We start from the raw sequence: 22,025 nt of genomic DNA, 5'->3' as shown, positions 1-22,025 counted from the left end.
CGTTCAAGAGAGCAATCAAGTTTCAACAGCAACATGTGCTGCCTATTAATGCATGTTGTTTTGTAATAGATTTTATACATAGGAAGACAAAAGATTGGTGCAGCTGGATGCTACTGCAAGGTGAACCTTCTTTTGGATTCGCTTGATCTAGAGCCATTGAGACTCTCATCGCTAAGTTTAGCAATCCAGTAAATAAGGAAGAGAGGATGATCGTGGCGGCACTCGTTACACAGAGGAAGGATCAGCAGTTTATGTCTGAACATTTAGCTTCTACCACTGCAGGAATTAATCCACTTCGTAGGCAGGGGCTTCTGTCCGCCATCTCATGGAGTGAGAACTTCACAAAGCCCTTGTATCAAGTCTGCACCTATGGTATTCAAAGGAAGGATTGAAGGGGTAGCAAGATCAGTTACTCAAGATTCACGGGAAGTTATGATGATAAAATCCATCGACACTTTGACTTCTGTCCTTGAACAGTCAAATCAACGTTACACTAGCAAGTCCAAGTTTTCCAGGTTTCAAAGAACGAGTGACAAATTCAAAGCTAGAGGGGAGAAATCGTATTCTTCATTTCGTCGCCCCTAAGGACTAAGTAAACGTTCTCAGATGTCAGGAAGATCGTTTATGGGCAGTGGAGGAAATAAATGCTGAAGATCAGGGTCGGAACGACTGGAGTCTTCCACCCCCAGCCGTTCTAAAGTGGGTGGACGTTTTCAACGCTACTGGGAAAATTGAGGAATTCTCAATGACAACTATGTCATAAATATTCTTCAAGACGACTACAAGATTCCACTGGAGGATACACCACCGTTCAGAAAACAACCAACTCCCATCATCTACGCAAACAATCAACTAGACAAGTTGACCGATGCCATATCAACACTGTCGCAGAAGGCAGCAGTAGAAGTAATACAGTCACATAATCTAATGGACGGATTTTACTCTCCAATTTTCCTAGTACTGAAGGACAGTTCCAGAGAGAAATTCCTTCTCATTTACAACATCAAAGATTTCAACAAAACGTTTATGGAAGCCAGAACATTTCAAAATGGCACATCTTCCTCAGTTACCACTCCTCATCAGACCTAGCCAGTATAGATCTGCAAGATGCATAACTGCATATCCCGATATATCGAGAAACCGGAAAATATCTACGCTTCCTTTTCAACGGTCAGCATTATCAATGGACAGTCCTACCATTTGGAATATCTTCGGCCCCATGGCTATTTACAGGGATAACCAAGCCCATCGTCAATTATCTACACCTCAGGGGGCTATGCAGTGCTTTTTATCTGGGTGACAGGAGACAAGCGCATCAACGGAAAAATCAACTCGGACTACTACTAACACAACTGGGTTGGTTAGTAAATCACCTAAAGTCGGAATTGGAACCTCAACAAGATATCAAATTCCTCGGGATTCGTTTCATCACTACGTTGAATCAGATAACGCAAGCAAGCTGTACTCTCTCCACTAACATTTTGACAATGGCAGTGTCTACTAGGATTCCTCACGTCACCGCAAGATATGACCAGAAGAGGAAGACTGCAGTTGCGTCCCTTACAACGACTCTTGAATCTTCATCTCAACAACAGAGGACAGATTCCACTCCCAGACAGCCTGAAGCTTTTTCTGATGTGGTGGACTCGCCGATCAAATGTCTGCACAGGAACCTATATGTTAGAGCCGGCATTCAACAACCACCATACGTCGACGCATCTCTACAATGATGGGGAGCTCATCTGGGAAATGAGGTAGCAGCAGGAATCTGGAACAAAGAGGAACAAGCTCTTCACATCAACCAGCTGGAAATGAAAGTGGTCATTCATGCCATCCGCCACTGGTTGACAGCATTGAGAAACAAGTTATTGATTATCTACACGGTCAGCTCCACAGGAGCCTTTTACATAAGCAAGCAAGGATCAACAAGATCACTCTCTCTGCTATGCCTAACATTTTAACTGTTAAGCCTAGTAGACAGTCTCAGTCTTCAAGTAAAAGCATGTCACATACCAGGAGCCTGCAACGTCATGGCAGATGCCTTATCTTGTCCCCTACGTCCATCTCCAACAGAAAGGATGCTGCATTGGGAAGCCTTTCAACTAATCAGTCAAACTATTAGGATCACCGCAAATAGACCTATTTGCAACGATATTCAACAAACAGACAACCTTCGTGTCGCCAGTACCAGGTTCCTGAGTCTGGGCAATGAATGCTCTCAGCATTCCATGGAAAGGACTAAACACGTACACGTTTCCCCCTCCAGTACTGTTACCAACCAAAAGTCATCGAGAAAATCAGACAATCAAAGAGGTTACAACTGATTTTGATCGTGCCTTACTGGCCAACGGGAGATTGGTTTCCAACACTTATAGAAGAGCTAGGACAACCAACACTACATTCATCCCCACACAAAACAAATGCACCACCAACCATCAGTATTCCATCTTCACGTATAGACCATATTAAGACTTGTTTGAAACGCAGAGGATATTCCGCGAGAGCAGCGGAAGCAGTCACCTTAGCTTTAAGGAAATCCACTCGCTATGACGACAAATGGAAACGGTTTGAGACGTACGCTAGGAAAAAGGGATTTTCGGGCGAAAAAGGCAACTGATCCTCAAATAGCAGATTATTTATGGTATTTACGTCAGTCAAAAGGTCTGAAGGGTTCTACATTATCTACATACTTGGCTGCTCTCAGCTCAGTCATCTCCATGGGAACAGGGACCAAACTGACTAAAGTACCAGAGCTCATTGCCTTACTATGTTTGTTCAAGTTGGAAGATCAACAACACAGATTTAGAGCTCCAGTGTGGGATCTAAATGTTGTACTCCAACATCTCAAAAGTGATGCATATGAACCACTTGATCGAACTTCAATTGAAATGTTGACTCAAAAGACACTATTTTTACTTGCCTCGGCTACAGCGGTAAGAACATCAGAACTTCATGCTCTAGACTTTAAATGAACGAGTTTTGACACAAGTCACCAGGAAACAGCTCATTTGGGTCTAAGATGGAATTTCGTGGTAAGGATTAAATGCCAGGTCAACCGGATAGACAGTTCTGTATACCTGCATTGTCTTCAATCTTAGGACCTCACGATAGATTTATCATTATGTCCAGTGAGAACACTGAAAATATACATTGCATGTACCAAGTCTAGAAGACAATGGTTCAAGCACCTATTTATCCCTATATCTACTGAGACACCCATGTAAGTATCCCGCAACACTATCTCTGTATGAATCGGAGCTGTTATACTTAGAGCATATAAAGCAGCAGGATTAGACCCTCCACGAGCCTCTAACCCACATGAAGTCAGAGGTCTACCCTCTACACGAGCGCTACATGGTAACTGCTCACTGTCTACTATTATGGAAGACTGTTTTTGGATATCAAATACAGTATTCGCCAACCATTATCTGCGAGACATAGCCACGGAGGATGTCACCGGTGATCAAAATAACGGCCTGCCCGACTGCCCATGGCTGGTAAATTTTGAGTCGGGCTGCCTGGAAATTCTCTCCACCAGCCCAATTGTCTGGCTGAAAATTTTACGGTTGACCTACCATCGGTTAGCTCTCAGGACGATCATTCCATTTGAATTGTCTTGTCATATTATGATTTAAGAAAGATAAATGAAAGCTACGAGCATATTCCATAATTATACATGGACACCTCTTCAACCAGTGAAGATAGCAATAGGCCACTAAAACTGGCTGGTTTAGTAAGCTATGCTATGATTGGATATCTGTAGAAACATGGTTCAATGAGAACCAATCAAAGAGAGGGTTACTTGAAGGTGGGCAGGCAACTTTCAAGATGGGCAGGCGACATTTATGGGCCACCAGCATGGCTGTCAGGTTGAGTTGAAAAATTATTTCAATCACTGGTTTGGACCACTTGTCGTTGCTCAGCAACTAACAGTTTCCTGACGACACTGAGTTAACTCACCTGATTTAGCACGTGACGCAGAGGCTCTGCGGTGTATTTTGGTGGAAAGTGTATGTGCACGTCTTGAAACTATCAGAAACTATCAAGACACTAACTATATTAGTGTCACCACGTACCAGTCAGCAAAACCCTTTTTGTCGACTGGATGTGACTCCCCCCAAAATCAACAGCGAATGTGAGAAAAATAGGACTGAATTATCGCCGTTACAAGTTAGGGGTGGGAAATTATTGGATGTAATTGACAACTGACAGCAGAATCCAGCGTGGCCTGACCCACCGCCGTTTCCGTCGGATTCTGTAAGCAATTAGGCATGAGTCAGGATAAGGAAAAATATGCAATTTTCTGAATGAAATTGATATTTTATACTTATCCTGAAATAGACACAATAATTACAAAATTGTATAAAAATAACAAATATATATGAGCCAAAAACTATATACAGCATAAATTTAGTTAGGAAAATCGAAAGAATGAAAGCCTTATCGCGGTGTATGGGACCCCAGTTGCCTGGAACCCAAATTGAATCCAGTCGCCCTCGTCGAGCGATATGGAGAGAGTGAAGTAGCATGGTGGTCAGCTGACCATCTGCACGGGAAAAGGGAGGTAATACTTGGGTGAGTGTGATTTTACGTCCGCTTCTTTTAGAAGGGCACTTTAACTTGAAGGGATTTCAGGTGTTCCACTACCTTCGCCAGGAAGAGGAGAGTAAACAATTAAGCATGAGTCAGGGTAAGTATAAAAATATCAATTTTATTCAGAAAATTACATTTTCCAAAGGGATATGAGTGATTGTTAATGGAAACTCCTGCTATTTCACGTGTAGGATAAAGCATGACTCCGAGATTATGGTTGGGAAAGTAAGACCCAAGAACAGAGGGTGGCGACCCACCCGATGGTCAAGGACTTACTTTCCCAACTATAACCGATGAGTGCTTTTTCATACATATAAACGGTTACAAGATTTCAAAAACATATTAGTGTAAACTAAATCGACGTTGAAACGTTTTTCTCACCTGTTACCGATTTTAGCGGTATATCGCGAGAAGTGTTATAGAAATGGCTGAAGGGAGAGGTAGTAGGGTACATTTTTCGTGCTGTGTGCAGGAGGAGCACATGGATGGGGTATGCCTCTCGTCACTGTCAATACAATTCAGTCACTGAAAGGCAGAGCTCATGATGGAGGACGCCAACATATTCCTCACAGAATCTGTGTTTCAAGAACATAATGACAAGGATGATTTTGTGTTTCGGTTCAAGGAACCATTAACGGAGAGCGAGTTGGCAACAAAATTCGAGAAGCTTATTCGTATACAAAATGCAGTGGGCAACATCGGTTTTCAAAAGATTGCAGGAGCAGCGACGTAGCCGAAGTATTGGTGATAACACTGCTTTGCCGGATGAATCCTTACGCTGCTCTGTGGATGAAATGAGTGCCTATGGACTCAATATAGCTCGTAAATACTTTTTGTTCGATGTTTCAAAACAAGATGGGTCTGATTACCTATTGTCAACAATATAAGGTCTTCTTGGCGCTCTACTATCCTATCTGAAATCACAAAATTCAACTGTGAACTTATTTGAGGACAACAAATTTATTGAAGCCAGAACCGCTCTCGACGCCGTCATAAAAGAGCATTCAGCGGCCGGTTTGGGGGAGTCTTCCTGAAAAAAGACTGAAGTAATCAGCGATGACGAAAACCAGCTTTGGAAGAGGGGATTGCATGGCGAGGATTCCCCACACCATTTTGTATTTCACTGGTAAGTACTGTGTATAATTGTTTGGTAGTACCAGACATGGTATTACTTGAAATGGTATGACTGAATGAACATGGTCGTAACCTGTAATTTAAAAACTGTTTATTTGCACATTGTGTACTGCAACATGTATATGAAAAAGCTGATGTATTGTTTGGTTAACATTACTGCGGTATAGTTTATAAAGAAAACACTGAATTTTATCTATTTAACTTTAAGTTTGCACTTTTCATTGCTAGGTGGAAACGAACATCAACAGCTAAGACTTTTTGCCAATCCACAGATCACAGGACTATACACAGATAATAACAGCCGGTCTTACCTTATGTACAGAGAAGACACATGGAAAAACAACCCCAGTGGTCTCAAACAAGAGAAAGGAATACAGAAAGAAGTTCAAGCTTACGATAACCCCCACTGCGCAGAGAGATGCTATGTACGCCTCTTTCAGAAGTACAAGTCATTGTGGTAAGTTACAATATAAACCGATCCTTTCAGTTTTTAGATAATATTTAAAAAAGAAACATTTAAGATGAAGAAATCAAATACTATCCAGACACATTTAGAAATTGTGAGATGTATAATCCATTCTTTGAGAATAATTTGAAAGTCATGTAATGGGATGGATTTTATTACAGTGAACATTTGCAGCACCACAAAGAGTTTTACTTCATGGTCTTGAAACATCCTGAGAAAGGACTTGGTATTCAAGTAAGGCGGTTGGATATAACACACTTCAAGGAGAGTTAAGAGGTTATGTCAGAGTGCAGGGATACCTCGGCACAAAACGAATCATTCCCTGAGGGCCACCTCCGTAACGAGACTGTACCAGTCTGGCGTAGAGCAACAGCTAGTTTGTGAACAGTCTGGTGAGATTTAACGCATAGCTTATCAGAAATTTGCTACATTATGATTCTATTGATATTTAATTTTTATGTTGGATGAAGATGACACACATGTGAAATCAAAGAAACATTTGTTGAAGATAGCATGGTACTTATTTCAGGACATCTCAGCGAAGCAGTCGGAGCGTATAAGCACTCTTCAGATGAACAAAAGAGCAGTTAGGTGCAGTACGTGTCGAAAAAAGAGCGAAAAGAGGACCAACGGAAACCGTCGCTGAGAAATCCAAAACAACTACTCTGAGCGTTGGTAAAACAAAGTAGACTGACGCCAGAAAGCCTGTTTCTGTTGTCCTGAATTTCTATTAAATAATAAAGATTTTACATTTTTCTTTGACAGGTGTTTTCTTATCTTTCCTTAAGGAGAATGGAGGGGTTTTACTTTTAGAAACCTCGGCAGTATTTACTTTTAGAAAAGTAAAACCTCTGAACAGGTGTTAATTCATAATAATAACCTGTGTCACTTGAAAAGGTTATTCTGGGAAAAGAAGGCATACTTAATATACTTCAAGTTATATCTGTCATTAAAACAACTTTTTGTAAATGAGATTTGTTCACGAGAGATAAGTAACCATACCAATATTTGAGTGAAAAAGTTAAAATGATTTCAATGAAACAATGATAAAAGTGGGGGAAAAACATTTACATTTAAAGATAGCAACTTGTTGAGCGGATGACATTTTTTGAAAACAGAATCTGTATAAGCATTCCGATTCATTTAATGTCTATAATTATGCCATTAGATAATTGTTCTCGGACCAAATCACAAACTGATTGATGATGTCTTTTTAAGAAAGTTCATTTTCTTGAATGAAACCTACTAACACGGCATCGTCGCAAATTCACTGTTAGATTGTTGGTGCTGTTACTTCTGTTATTCATGTACAGAGTGAACAGAACTAGTGAAAGGACACATCCTTTAGGGGCTCTAGTATTTGTATGCAATAGAGAGGAGAGGGAGGAATTAACCTTTTCAAACTGAGGTCTAAGAGTAAAAATTGATCAATCCACAATAAAAACTTACAATTTACACCCATATCCAGAAGTTTCTTTAAAAAATTGTGAGATTGGATCATATTAAATGAAGAAGAAAAGTCCACAACCAAATTCTCACAAAGGATTTAGGAAGCTCTAACTGTATCTAGTTTGTGTGAATTTTAATTGGCTTAAATAGCTCCATGATGGCCATGCAACTGCCAGAAGCTGAACCTTGGCATTATATTTTGTTTTTCTCTTGGAAAGATGTTGAGATGTATCAATTAGTGTTTTAGTCCTGTCTCTACTTGTCAATGTAAACAACACCATGGCACTGTTTTTGTCTATGTTAATGCATATTGACAAATATTTCATGAATTTCAGATATGTCCATTACTGCATGAAATACGTGAATAACATGCTGAAGAAGAAAATTCGACCTATTCTGGTGTTTGACGGGTGTCGTTTACCTTCTAAGAAAGATGTTGAGAACACGAGAAAAGAGTAAGTCATGCACCGTTTGTATCATGAATACACAATGCCATGGAGAAATAGTGAGTGAGTTTAGCTTTATGCTGTACACAGTAGTATACCAGCTATATGGCTGCAGTATGTAAATAATTGAGTCTGGACCAAACAATCCAGTGGTCAACAGCATGAACTTTGAACTGTGCAATTGGGAACATGTCAAACCATGAAGAAGTCTATGAATATTATTCTGATCAGGGTCTTTGTCATTTTCCCTAAATGGATAATAACCAGATATTTTACCATTTATAATAATTGGTTTATTTTTATTGTAGAATTTTACCCAATTTGTAAATTGAGATGAATGAGGTTATTCATGTATTGTAATTCTTAGAATATGATTATCTAAAGTGGTGCCATATTTTGCATTTTTAACAGTTGTTTGAATTTGTGTGAAAAGTTGACGATTAGAAATTTTTATTCCATTCCGTGGTAAAACAATATCTTTTTCTTTGTGTGGAAAATATAAAGTTTTATCTATCACTTTTTTTGTAATCTCTTTTCTGATTGTCCTAGAAATATATGAAATAGCTGTGGACTGTCATCTGACTCTGGAATTGTGTGTGTTTTTGTTATTGAGATAGTCAAACCATAAGGTCTGTCATTTTTAGGTAAAATTCTGTTTGCTTGAATTTCATTTTTGAACCCAAGTCTAAGTAGTTTCTTTTTAAAATAAATTTTAACATAACTTGTGTCATTCCTTGTTGTTACCCTATCCCAATCAAACATTAACAAGTCAGGTAAAGTATAATTTTCAATTGCTTTTTCACAAGCGGTAACAAAATCGTCTACGTGTGTGGTCATGGTATACTAATTAAAACATAAAAGTCTAAATGTGAATGTTTAGTTTACTAACACACACCTGAACTGTACTCAACAAGCATGCGCTGTGAACTGTAAGCTTAATTTAACAGATAGAGTGTTAGATTACACATTCAATTCATTTAGAGAATTGTGTCACATATATTATAATCGCTGTGCAGTATGTTTACAGTGAATGAATTGAAGAAACAAGCATGTGAACGTGCCTTTGACGTTATTCTTGCATGAGGAAACATGAGTTATTTGATTTGTTGGGTTTAAAGTATCAGAAAACACCTACTGTGAAAATATTTGAGAGGTTGGAAGATGGAAATTCAAAGAAACGTAGACGTTGAAGACAGAAAACAATTGGTATTTGACAAAGTAAACCAAGAAATGAAAGATTTAAGAGGTATTAAATTTCAACTCACATTAAAGATGGCACTAGAGAAACAACAGGCAAATGAAGCAACTGAATACACCAATGTTTACTTCAGAGGTAATCAAGAAGTTACGACACAACCTGACACTATCAGCTCTTCTATAGACAGATCATTTGAAAAAATTTGAGAAACACTAGAACCTAATACTAATGGGGATCTGGTTGGGTTGTTGATAAAAATAACATGGTTTATCTGGATATAGCAAACTATGTACCATTGAGAGGTGGAATGTACTTACCCCTGCCTGAGTATTTTAAGAAAAAACATGCTATGGTTAATGCTAAAAACCATGTTAATAATTGTATGAGGACAGCGATAAGATCTTCTAAATTTCCAGCTGAAAAAAATTCTGATAGACTTTCCAGTTATCCAGAAGATGATGCGATCAAATGGGAAGGTATAAATGAACCCACCCCTATCTCTCAGGTCCCAAAAATAGAAAAACAAAATCCAGACTTAGTGATAAACATATTCGGACATGAAGGTAAAAATTTAGTAGAACACAGGATAAGTCCTTTAATGTATAAGGATGATCGTAAAATTATCAATATATTTATGGTCCAACAAGGTGAAAAATATCACTACACATGGATCAAGCATTTTAGCCGACTGTTGCCTTCACGGGTTTCTTAGGTCAGATCTATTCAATTTGCACACAGATGATTGCCTAGGTGTAGGGGAGACAGCCCGTACGAATAGATATGCCGGAAGAAACCACTAATATCTTTTACCAACCACAAAAATAAAATGCCAGTACCATACATTATCTACTCTGATTTTGAAGTTATCATTAAACCAATTGATGCTGTAGCACAATCTCCTAATCAAAGTTTCAAGCAAAGAGTACAGGAACATGAAGCATGTGGGTTTGGATATGTGGTTGTACGTTGCAATGGTCAGGCTAACCCTCCCGCTATTTATAGAGGTCCAGGTGCAGCTGAAGAATTTCTGAAATGTTTATCACAAGAAGAGAAAAAGATTACAAAAAAATTATACAACAAAATTCCAATGCATATGACACAAGCAGATCGGAAAACACATCAAAAGCACACATTGTCATGTTGTAAACCTCTGCATGGGGATTCGGTTAGAGATCACAGTCATATTACAGGTAAATACAGAGGTGCAGCTCAAAATGAGTGTAACTTGAAGCTAAGGATAAATCCGAAATTTATTCACATTCCAGTGGTATTTCACAATTTACGTGGGTATGATTCAAACTTGATTGTGTGCAAGCTATTTCAAAAGTCAAAGGTAACATATCATGTAATCCAAACAATATGGAGAGATATATATCCTTTTCAATAAACAGGTTGAGATTCATAGATAGTGTTCAGTTTCTGTTGTCATCTCTAGCGTTTGGTCAAGGCTAATAACCCAAACGACTTGGCTATAACTAATTGGTACACACAAGAGGAACCTAGATCTTTGCTGTTACGTAAGGGAATCTACCTGTATGAATATATGGATGACCGGTCTAAGCTTAATGAGACACAATTACCTTCCATTGACCGAATGACAGTAAGCTTTCTGATGCATCCGTCTCACAAGATGATTACGACAACGCTAAAATGGTATGGGAAAAACATAGATGTAAGAATCTGGGTGATTACCATGATTTATATTTAAAAACAGATGTGTTACTGTTAGCTGATGTTTTTTAGATATTTAGAAAAACATGTTCAAAGCAATATGGATTGGACCCCGCATGGTATTATTCGAGTCCTGGACTCTCGTGGGATGCATTACTGAAGAAAACCGGTATTGAATTAGAATTATTCACAGATTACGATATGCATCTGTTTATCAAGAAAGGATTACGCAATGGTATTTCCATGGTATCAAAACATGCTAAAGCTAATAACAAGGTTGTGACAGGTTACAATCCTAAGAAACCTTCAAACCACCTACTCTACCTGGATGCCAACAATCTGTACGGATGGGCCATGAGTCAATATTTACCCACGGGTGGAATCGAATGGTTGACTGACCACCAGATGGACATCATGAGTATTGCACCGGATTCAAACAAAGGTTATATACTCGAAGTGGACTTAGATTACCCGGAGGAATTGCACAGATCTCAAAACAGTTACCCCCTGGCACCAGAAAGGTTGAGGGTTAACCAAGACTGGATATCCGAGTACCAACATAACCTGATGAATGGACTGCTAGCAAATGTAGAAAAACTTGTACCTAATTTGATGAACAAAACAAAGTCTATCGTTCACTATCGTAATTTACAGCCGTAGTTATCACTTGGCATGAAGCTTACTAAAGTACATAGAATACTGAAGTTTGATCAAAGCCCCTGGATGGAACCCTATATCAGGATGAACACGGACTTGAGAAAGCTGGCACAAATGACTTTGAGAAAAACTTATACACTCTCATGAACAACTCTATTTGGAAAAACAGTGGAGAATTTAAGAAAACGAGTAATGTGAAGCTAGTCCGGTCAAGCGAGGAAGACAAGACCAGGAAACTGATAGCCAGCCCGGCATACAATAGAAGCACTATTTTCGATGATGACTTGGCAGCTACACATATGAAAAAGAGTCACATTAAACTTAATCGCCCGGTTTATGTTCGTATGAGCATTCTAGACTTATCCAAACACCTAATGTATGATTTCTACTATAACGAACTAAAGAAGCAGTATGGAGACAGATGTGATGTGTTGTACACAGATACGGATTCACTACTGATGGAGATTCAAACTGACAACGTGTACGAGGATATGAACACCAATATACACCTGTATGATACCTGAGACACCACCCTATGCACAGACAAGTCAACAAAAAGGTCTTACAGTACGTTTGATTCCATTTGAGACCGATGAATCGCTCACTTCACTTTGCAAATAATTGAGTTAGCATTGTGTGATAATCTCATTGTTTCAGGAACTGCAATCACGAATGTCTGGTTTGCCGAGCAAATCACACGTGCACCTTGCCCACCTGGCTGTTCTACCAGCAAGAGGCCCCTCTCGTACAAAATAGCGAAAGGTGACAAGAAAATGATGATTGTTTTTAATTCAGGTATCCCAAATTATGAGACACATCATCAGAGTTGGTCTGTCGATTTCATGTGGCTGTGCAAACTTTGGTTTTGTTGCAATTATTCGATTTTGTGTTAGCGAGCAATTCATCGGTCTCGAATGGAATCAAATGGACTGTAGGTAAGATGAAGGATGAATGTGCTGGTACACCAATAACTGAATACATGGGATTGAGACCTAAGATGTATTCTATTAAGAAAGCAGATGACGCTGAAACAAGAAAAGCTAGAGGTGTGAAAAAGAATGTGGTGAAACAGCATATTAAGCATACCCTATACAAACAGGCTTTATTCGAGAAAAAATGTTCAAAAACCAGATGATCATGAATACACTTCATAGTGACGGGCATAAGATATACGGATTGACTTTAAATAAGATGTCTCTATCACCAATGGATACAAAACGATGGATAACTTTGGATGGTATTAATACCTACGCATACGGTCATAAAAATATTTAAATAACAGATAGATAGATAGATATGTATGTATGTATGTATGTATGTATGTATGTATATATATATATATATATATATATGTATGGCAAATATACTTACCGGCACCAAAATACATACCCAGGAGAAAATTTGGTATTCATATACCTAATCAAGTTCACCAGGCTGACCTGTTGTTTCTTCCACACGACACAGTCAGAGGTAAAACCTGTAAGTATGCACTGACAGTTGTAGACGTAGCCAGCCGCCATAAGGAAGCCGAACCATTGACCGCAAAGGGTGCAACTCAAGTAGCCCACGGATTTGAACGCATATACAAATGTGGCCCTTAGAGTTGCAAGTCGGTCCAGGTCGAGAATTTATTTGTGCTGTGTCACAACTGCTAGCCAAACACAATACCAAGATAAGGAGGGGTGCAGCTGGAGAACATCGAAAGCAAGCCATAGTTGAGAGATTGAATGGCTCCATAGCCGAGGGTTTATTTGCACACCAATATTCACGTGATTTAGAATTGGGGCCCCCCCAGAAAACACTGAATGGTTAGTTTGACTTACTCGTGTGGTTGATTTTATGAACAACAAAGTAAGATGACTACTCAAAAAGAGACCAGTCAAAGCTATCCACATGAAATTTGTTGTATCAGAGGCAGCAGCACCCCATAGAAAAAAAGGGAAAAAATATCCAGATCTTGCACTCATTAGATCTACGAGGTGAATAAGAGGGAGACACCCGTAAACCTGCAACAGATCCTATATGGTCTATGAAAACATATAATATCGATAGAGTGGATATCAAAGACGGTGAACCGTTGTTAACTCCTATACCACACACAGAACACGTATAGTTTGTATAACCTTTACGGTGAAAACAACAATAACCCTCAATTTTGCTTCCTTTACCACAAATGTCAGTTTTTCCCATAAGTACCCAGTGGCAAGTATGCGGTGCTGTTCTCATTTTTTATATAATATTTTGTGTAATTAGTCTAATTGTTTAACAATTCACACTGTCGCTGCTACCCCCAGTACCACGAAGACCAACTCACGATCTTTCTACCCCTCTGAAGGAGTGTAATACTGAGAAATCGTTGGTTCATTACCTAATGGTTCTAGTTGTGTACCCGTTAACACATAGTATTCTTTCATAGCTTCATCGACGTCCTTGAAAGTTCTAACGGAATGATTTTCGCGCTGGAGTTGAGTATTTATAAAATCTAGTCTCTTCATTCGTCTCATAGCATATTCAGCCTGTGTGGCCTGTAGTTTTTCTAATGCTATATCATGTCGTTTTCGTTCCGCCTCTACCTCAGCCGTGTTTGACCCTCCAAATCGTGAAAATAGAAAATTACTCCCAGAAAATGCTAATGCATTCCCACCAGCTAACATTGCTACTGTGGCCGTATTATATTTAATACTTTAAAATATTTTTAGGTATAATACCTTGCTTTATCAGAACGTCCTTTGTGGCCATCGCCATACCAATATTCATAGTAAACATAAAAATATCTTGCAGATCAAAGTCGAGTTATATAGTCGATTGTTTTATAATCTTTTTGGTCAACCGAGCGTATCCTACTGCTAATCCGGAAACCACTAACGTGTAGTATGCATTGTTAACGAATCATTTTCCTTCAGACATAATATATATTAAGGAAAATATATCATTGTGATTATAACATAATATGAGGGTCGATTTCTGGGGTGACTTGCAGTCAGCTGTCTACAGGACCCCCCACTTGCTGTAGTGTGGGTTTCCCCCACAACATATATAATGAAATAACAGCAGTGGCTACTACGCCACCTACTGTCACCCATAATTTCTAATTTGTAAGGCATTTTGTCTACCAGCTTCAACTCTTTTTTGGTTCTTCTTGGTCACTTGCGTCACTGCTTCCAGGACTCGACTTCGGTGTTTCCTCCTTGGTAATCTCTTCTTGAACAGCATCCATCTTGTATAATATTGTTATATTTTGTTTTATCAAACTTAAACTGTTTTTCCGTAATGATCGCTGCTGTTATTCGTAGCTAGATACATACCGTATTTATGATACAAAGCACAACTTATATAACTCAAGGCATTATCGATAAACGGGTCCTTCTCTAAGTCCTCCCACAAATAAAGTTGACGTTCAGGTGGGATTGGTAAAAAGTGTGACGCTATGCCTGTGTAAATCTGAAATAGTAGAACCTATCACTTTTGTCATCTCAGCTCCGAGTTGTGCCTCATACCTAGCGTATAATTTATTGATTTCCTCATCTGACATTTTCTGAAGTATATTGTTTTGCCTTACCACCAACAACTAGTGTAACTAGTTTGTCTCGCTGTTTGCTCTTTTGTTCATCCGACCCGTGAAAGTCCCGGGGTAGAATAGGCCTTCAGCAACCCATGCTTGCCATAAAAGGTGACTATGCTTGTCGTAAGAGGCTACTAACGGGATCGTGTGGTCAGACTAGCTGACTTGGTTGACACATGTCATCGGTTCCCCATTGCGCAGATCGATGCTCATGTTGTTGATCACTGGATTGTCTGGTCCAGACTCGATTATTTACAGACCGTTGCCATATAGCTGGAATATTGCTAAGTGCGACGTAAAACTAAACTCACTCACTCACTCACTCATATAGCCAAATTGAGTTGGTTCTGCCAAAATTGCATTGGGTTATTGAACCACGAGTGGACAGATTTCTTATATTATGGATTATATGGGCTGGTCCAGAACCCCCATTATTTATACTACTTATGGTTTCAGATGTTGCCTGTTTTCATTTTTCAGATACCATGTCAGACCTTTGTTCTCATGTGTTGGTACATTTCAAGTTGGTGTGTTTGGCTCTGTTTTTGTGTTTCCCATACTGTTTTTGCATTTTTGGGGGGTACTCTGTTCAACACACACAAATCACTCCTGATGGATGTATATTAGAAATATATATTAGGTTTCACTTTTTTTGGAAATCAGCAAAATATTGTCAGAAATTTCCAATTTTTCCACTTTTGAGTATATCTGATCCTTATATTTAACCAGAAAGTTTTTTTCTTGCTCAGACTTTGTTTTACTCACTTTTTCAACAAAGTTTTTTGTGTTGAGTTTAGATTCCTTTTTGTAAAGCTTGCCATACTTACTAGTTTTGAGTAAATCTTACCCACCTTTTGTCAGATGACTTGCTCATGTCATTTGATGTGTTTCATTTCTGTTTTCAGACGTAGAGAAATGAACAGGAAAAAAGCAGCAGCATATTTGAGGGAAGGTAAACGTAGTGAAGCCAAAGAATGTCTTCAGAGGAGTGTTGATGTAACACCACAGATGGCTCTTCAGCTCATGAATGTAAGACTTTAAGAAAGCATTATTTCCATGCATTCATCACATTTTGATGGGCAGTTAAGTTGAGCAGATATCAGTGAATATTCTGTCAGTGTATGATCGCAAACATGCCAGTTACACAGGTAACCTCTACGATTTTATCTTAGCCTCTGTCAGTTTCAGCCTCCTAGTATGCCACTTGCACTAGATATTCTACAAGTTTGTGGAACTCAAAATCTCACTTCGGACCAAAAACATGAGATTTTTAAAATCCTATAAGATCCCATGATCGTTCAGAAGAATAAGAATAAACGACAAATGGAACATTGTCATAATCAACTTCAATTTAACCAATCCTGAATAGCAATTAGTTGAAACTGTAGATCTACTAGCATCACCACTGGTGTCTGTTTTCTGGTTGTCATCAAGGTCAATGACTTAAGTTGTTTCTTTGTTTTCATTTGTAGTCTTTAATAATATGGTTTCGTTAGCAGAAGCTTTTTGTGTGATGTTGCAGAACACAATTTCCGAATGTGAACTCTGTGCAGTGTCACACAGTGCATAAACAATACAGGACTGCGAGGTTCAGAGTTTGCCATACTCCTTGCAGCGCAGCTCATTTTGTACAGCATTGTGTAACGATGTTTGAAGTTCCATACTGGAAGTTACGTTTCAAAGACTGAAAATAGGTACAAAGCAACAGGAATATCTATGACAGAACAAAATTACAACAAAGCCTTTCTCAGTAAATAGTTTTAAACCCTGCATTATTTCTTATCATACAGGTGAGCAGGATGTGATTTTCAATGACTGGAGATAAATTTGAGTGCAGTATCGCAGTCAATCCCTGCTTTAATATTATTAACCCCGTGGCATGTAATGCGGGGGATATAGTCGACGCCTCTTCTGTCTGTCTGTCCTTCCGTAATGATTTTGCTTAAGAAACATAAATCAGTTCAATACCTTTAGGTATTTTATATAAGAATCTGAACCTATGGTTGTGCCTTTTGCTATTTACAGATTTTTGGCGTTTTCTTTTTATCCCCCCCGGCTTGTAATGTGGGGGTATACAGTCGACACCTCATCTGTCCGTCCATTTATCCGTCCGTCCATAATCATTTTGTTTCCGGAGTATAACTCAAAAACCATTCCATGTTTTTAGACCAAAATTATTAGACATAATAATCTGTACCTACGGTTGTGCCTTTGGCTATTTACAGATTTTTTTCATTTTTATTTTTTTTTTTGTTTTTCCATGGAACATTTTGGTGTTAGTATAATGGTAGGGTGGGCTTTGTTTGCGGAGCACAACTCAAAAAAAGTTCATTATTTTTCTGCAAAACTTGGTAGACATATCATTCAGTACCTAATGTGGTGCCTTTTGCTATGTACAGGTTTTTTGTGATTCATTATTTTCTCGGTTTCCATGGAAACGTTTCCGATTTTGTCTCAAAAGTGAGAGGTGTGTTTCATTTCCAGAGCAGATCTCAAAAACCGTTCAATATTTTTCTGCAAAACTTGGTAGACATATCAATCAGAACCTAAAGTGGTGCCTTTTGCTATGTACAGGTTTTTTATGATTCATAATTTTCTCGGTTTCCTTGGAAACGTTTCAAACTTCGTCTCTAACTGGAGGGATGAGCTTTGTTTCCGGAGCAGAACTCAAAAACTGTTTGGTATTTTTCTGCAAAACTTGGGAGATATGTGTGACAGGCCCCCAGCGTGGTGCCTTTTGCTGTGTACAGGTTTTTGTGATTTACTGTTTTCTGGGTTTCCATGGCATCGTTTCAGAGTTAGTCTCGAAATGGAGGGATGAGCTTCGTTTCCAGAGCAAAACTCAAAAGCCGTTCAATATTTTGCTACAGCACTTTGAAGATGTATCAGTCAGAACCTAACGTGGTGCCTTTTGCTATTTACAGGTTTTTGTGATTTATGATTTTCTTGGTGTCCATGGAAACGTTTCGGACTTAGTCTCAAAATGGAGGAAAGGGCCTTGTTTCTGGAGCACAACTTGAAGATAATTTAATATCTTTCAGCAAAACGTGTCAGATATTGAGGCTTCTGATGACTTGTTATTAATACTATGATGCAATATTGTTGTAATTCAGTTACTATTATTGTATTATGTATCGTGATCATCACGTTGTTATGTTATAATAATTACATTACAAATGATACCATAACAGGGCTAGTCGCAGACTCAGTGATGACTTGCTGTTATTTTTTGTAATTGTTACAAAATATTTGGACTTTTCTGCATCCTTGTCAACTCACTAATAAATTTTGTTGCATCCATCGTGAATTCGTATGTGTATAGGATTCATGAATTCGCATCTTGTGAATAACTTCATATTGATGCAATAGAAGACTTACTAGGTAATATTGACTTGCTGTTCTATTGATATGTCTGCAACCTACATTAAGGCGCACGTCACCAGAAAAACAAACGATAAACAGTTGGTTTAAATGTCTTCTCAAACTGATTTTAATTACATATGAGTCAGTATGAACATATGTTTAGATGAGTACATGGAGATGAAGCTGACCAGTGACATGACATTATTCTTTAGATGCATTTCGCTAATGTAGACACTGCGAACCATGCCGTGTCACTGTTTGATTGTGAATCCATCTGAGACATTATATCTGTCCTAAAATGTAAGTGTAATGTTTCCACATTAATGTTAGCCAAATGAAACAACTGTAAACCAAGAAACATGGTGTTCGAAGTGATGACAACAGAAATGCATTGTGATGTCAGTTAACAAGGGTACATTTGATAATGAGGGGGCAGACTAGAATAGCATAGTGACATCAATACAAAGGGATGTCATGTAAGATGTACTTTCATTACCTTTGATGTTTTAGCAAAAAATCTTAAAATTAATTTTAGTGAAGTGTGATGTGACATCTTTGAGTTTGTTAACTATCAGAGGCTCAACATCACTCAAAAATATATTTTCAGCCCACCACAAGTCCATTATTATACATAGGTGAGAACAATTCTCTAATAGGGAACCGCACTGTGATCATGTGATAGCTCTATGGCAACGATGGTAGACGATTGATAAATCCCGCTCCGGCTGAGTACACTGTAACATGACTACAGTGTATGAGTTAAAAAAGCAAGCACTATGTCTTATTCTCGTTTGCTTTTCATAATCGCTCTACGTGGGTTGTGTTATGGTTACATTGGTATACAGTCGAACCCCGTTTACCTGGACCCCACATATCCGGAAACCTCGCCTTCCGGACAAGTTTTATGTGAAATGAAACTTACGTTCATTAATTGTACTCGCTTAACCAGACCCTACGCTTCCGGACCCGGCGGTGAATTTTCAAACCATTCCCATACATTTCCATTGAAAAATGATCCAGTTATCCGGACGCAGAGATCTGTGCAACGTTCATGTGTATGTGTCATGTCAATACCATTTACCGTACGACTATGAGATTTCTTAATCTATCAGGAGGCATTTGGTGTGAATTGATTAAATAGCCATCAAAACACTAGGGACGCGTGTCACTCAGGTTGTTCATTAGGATTTGGCGCGTGTGAGAATATACTGTGGTAATCGTATATACTGTGAATGAATAAACTGGTCTCTGAGTTGACTGGTGCTAGCATGTTGCCAGTGTGACCTGGTTTTCTTAACACTTGTATAGAAATATCTTTAAAGGGAATAAAGGACGTGAGAAGGAAGCCATTGTTAGTAATTTTGGGAACGTAATCATTTTGATTAAAAACTATGTAAGGGTTGGTTAGTGTTATTTTAATTACCCATTCAAGCTCTGCAAAAATCTTCTAGTGGCATTCGTTTGTATACCTTATCTTTAAAATAAAAGAGGTATGGGTTGTCTTCCTCACGAGGTAAATTCAATCTCTCTGTGTCTCCTAGATCACTGAATATTACATTTGAGCTTACTATTATTTATAAAACTGTTAGAAAATAGTTTCCTATTTTTTTTCTGGTAATGTCTCATGTATGAACTTTAAAGTAATAAAACTGATGTGCTCAGATAGAAAAATCTTGGTTAGAGTTACAGTGTCTTCCATTATCACTGTGACATGTCGCAAACTGGTGTGTGATTGACCCCCCACCTGTACGTAAATTGAGCAAATGCGATCCTTGTGTTTTTGATCCGGAGTTTGATGCCTTTCACGATCTCAATATCTCTACGGTGGTTCACCTAGTAAGACGTGCATGGCCAGCATGTTATTTTGTGAGAGGTTTTCTAGGAGGGAGGTTACACCATCAAATTTAGTAACCAACTGCAACACCGCGGTCTCCCCAGGTTTATACGACAGTATGTGAACTCCTCTTCTCGAGACTGGTGTGATGGTTACGCTGCATCTCTCTGATGGGATGTAAGCCACAAGCAGAGTTCCGTTGTTTATGACTTTGTTTAGGTAGTGGTCTTTGTTTTCCATGAAAAGGTATGGTGAAATTAGTGTTGTGTTGAGAAGCCAGTTGATTTGAGCTGGTAATATCGTCCACTTGGTTTCTGGAGCAGAACTCAAAAACCGTTCAGTATTTTTCTGCAAAACTTGGTAGATATATCAATGTGAACCTAAAGTGGTGCCTTTTGTTACTTACAGGTTTTTGTGATGTATTATTTTCTCGGTTTCCATGGAAACGTGTCAGACTTACTCTCAAAAGTGAGAGGTGTGTTTCGTTTCCGGAGCAGAACTCAAAACTTCTTAATATCTGTCAGTAAAACTTGGGTGGCAGACCCCAAAGTGGTGCCTTTTGCTATTTAGAGGTTTTTATGATGTATTATTTTCTCAGTTCCGTGAACACGTTGCTGACTTAGTTTCTGAAGCACAACTCGAAAACCATTTCATATCGTTCTAAAGATCTTGGCAGATATATGAGACAGATCTTGAAATGGTGACTTTTTCTGATTACAGATATATGGCATTTATATTTTTCATGAATTCCATGGAAACTATTCAGACTTGGTCTAAAAACACAACAAATATGTGGAGGCCGGGGAATATGTCATCTTCTGATGACTCTTGTTTGTACTTAAAATTGATACTTTTAATTCAGGGATGTTACTTTTTGTTAATTTTTTATACTGAAGTGATGAAAATGACTCGGTGCGACCCTCATTGTATTTTTCTGTTTTTACCGGGGCATGCTCAACAACGTGGAAGGACGTTCATTTTGTATATTATCCTTTGTGCAAAGCTGATTGAGATGAACGCTGATTGGGAATAAACTAGTGCAGGATTCAGCGGGAGATACATCAAAATCTGGAAAATGCCGTAGGGTATGTGACAGCATAAGACTGAGTTTCAGAGTTTCGTCCATGGCGGGGTTGTCTATCACCACTTTTCCGTTTGAGTCATTTATTCTAAGTTCAGCTCCTAATGGTTTGAAAACTTCATCACTGAGAGAACACACGCTGTAGTAACCATCAGTTATTTTGTTTCGCACTCCATTGACAAACAACTCATTATTTTTGTGGTTGATGTTTGTCCATAGCGGGTAGTAGGATATCGCATGGTGCTATATCGAGTTGGTCAGATGTGTTATCAATGGCGTGTTTAAGTTGAACGGTCCCACCGTTCGTTATATCTGGAAGCATAATGTCCATCTTATAATATAAATTATATATAATAATAATATGCATTAACCCGAAGTACATTACCCCAAAAACGACAACATAAATGCCTCCGACTTCACACACATGAAAATCTTGGTTGATGCAGATGGTTCGTATTTCAAAACCCGATTCATGGATGTGTTTGAACATTATGGGTTTTCTGTCACAAAAGTGGTTTAACAACCCGATGCAGTCCTGGCAGAATCAATTCAATTTCTCCGTGTGATGAGC

The 22,025-nt window shown here is 38.6% G+C and overlaps 1 protein-coding gene across 3 annotated transcripts in view; it reads left to right on the top strand.

Annotated features, from left to right (window-relative positions):
• LOC137294598 (exonuclease 1-like) overlaps positions 1–22,025 on the top strand; it is an 86,774-nt gene that overhangs the window by 5,000 nt on the left and 59,749 nt on the right. For all 3 annotated transcript variants that reach the window (XM_067825649.1, XM_067825651.1, XM_067825652.1), the window contains exons 3-4: positions 7,978–8,097; positions 16,082–16,205. In XM_067825649.1, coding sequence (XP_067681750.1) covers positions 7,978–8,097; positions 16,082–16,205 — 244 coding nt within the window. The remainder of the gene's footprint in view (positions 1–7,977; positions 8,098–16,081; positions 16,206–22,025) is intronic.

The sequence above is a fragment of the Haliotis asinina genome, chromosome 8, assembly GCF_037392515.1.
Source record: "Haliotis asinina isolate JCU_RB_2024 chromosome 8, JCU_Hal_asi_v2, whole genome shotgun sequence".
Taxonomy (NCBI): Eukaryota; Metazoa; Mollusca; class Gastropoda; order Lepetellida; family Haliotidae; genus Haliotis; species Haliotis asinina.
Note: the sequence above shows the minus strand (reverse complement) of the source record. Positions and strands in the feature narration are given on the sequence as shown.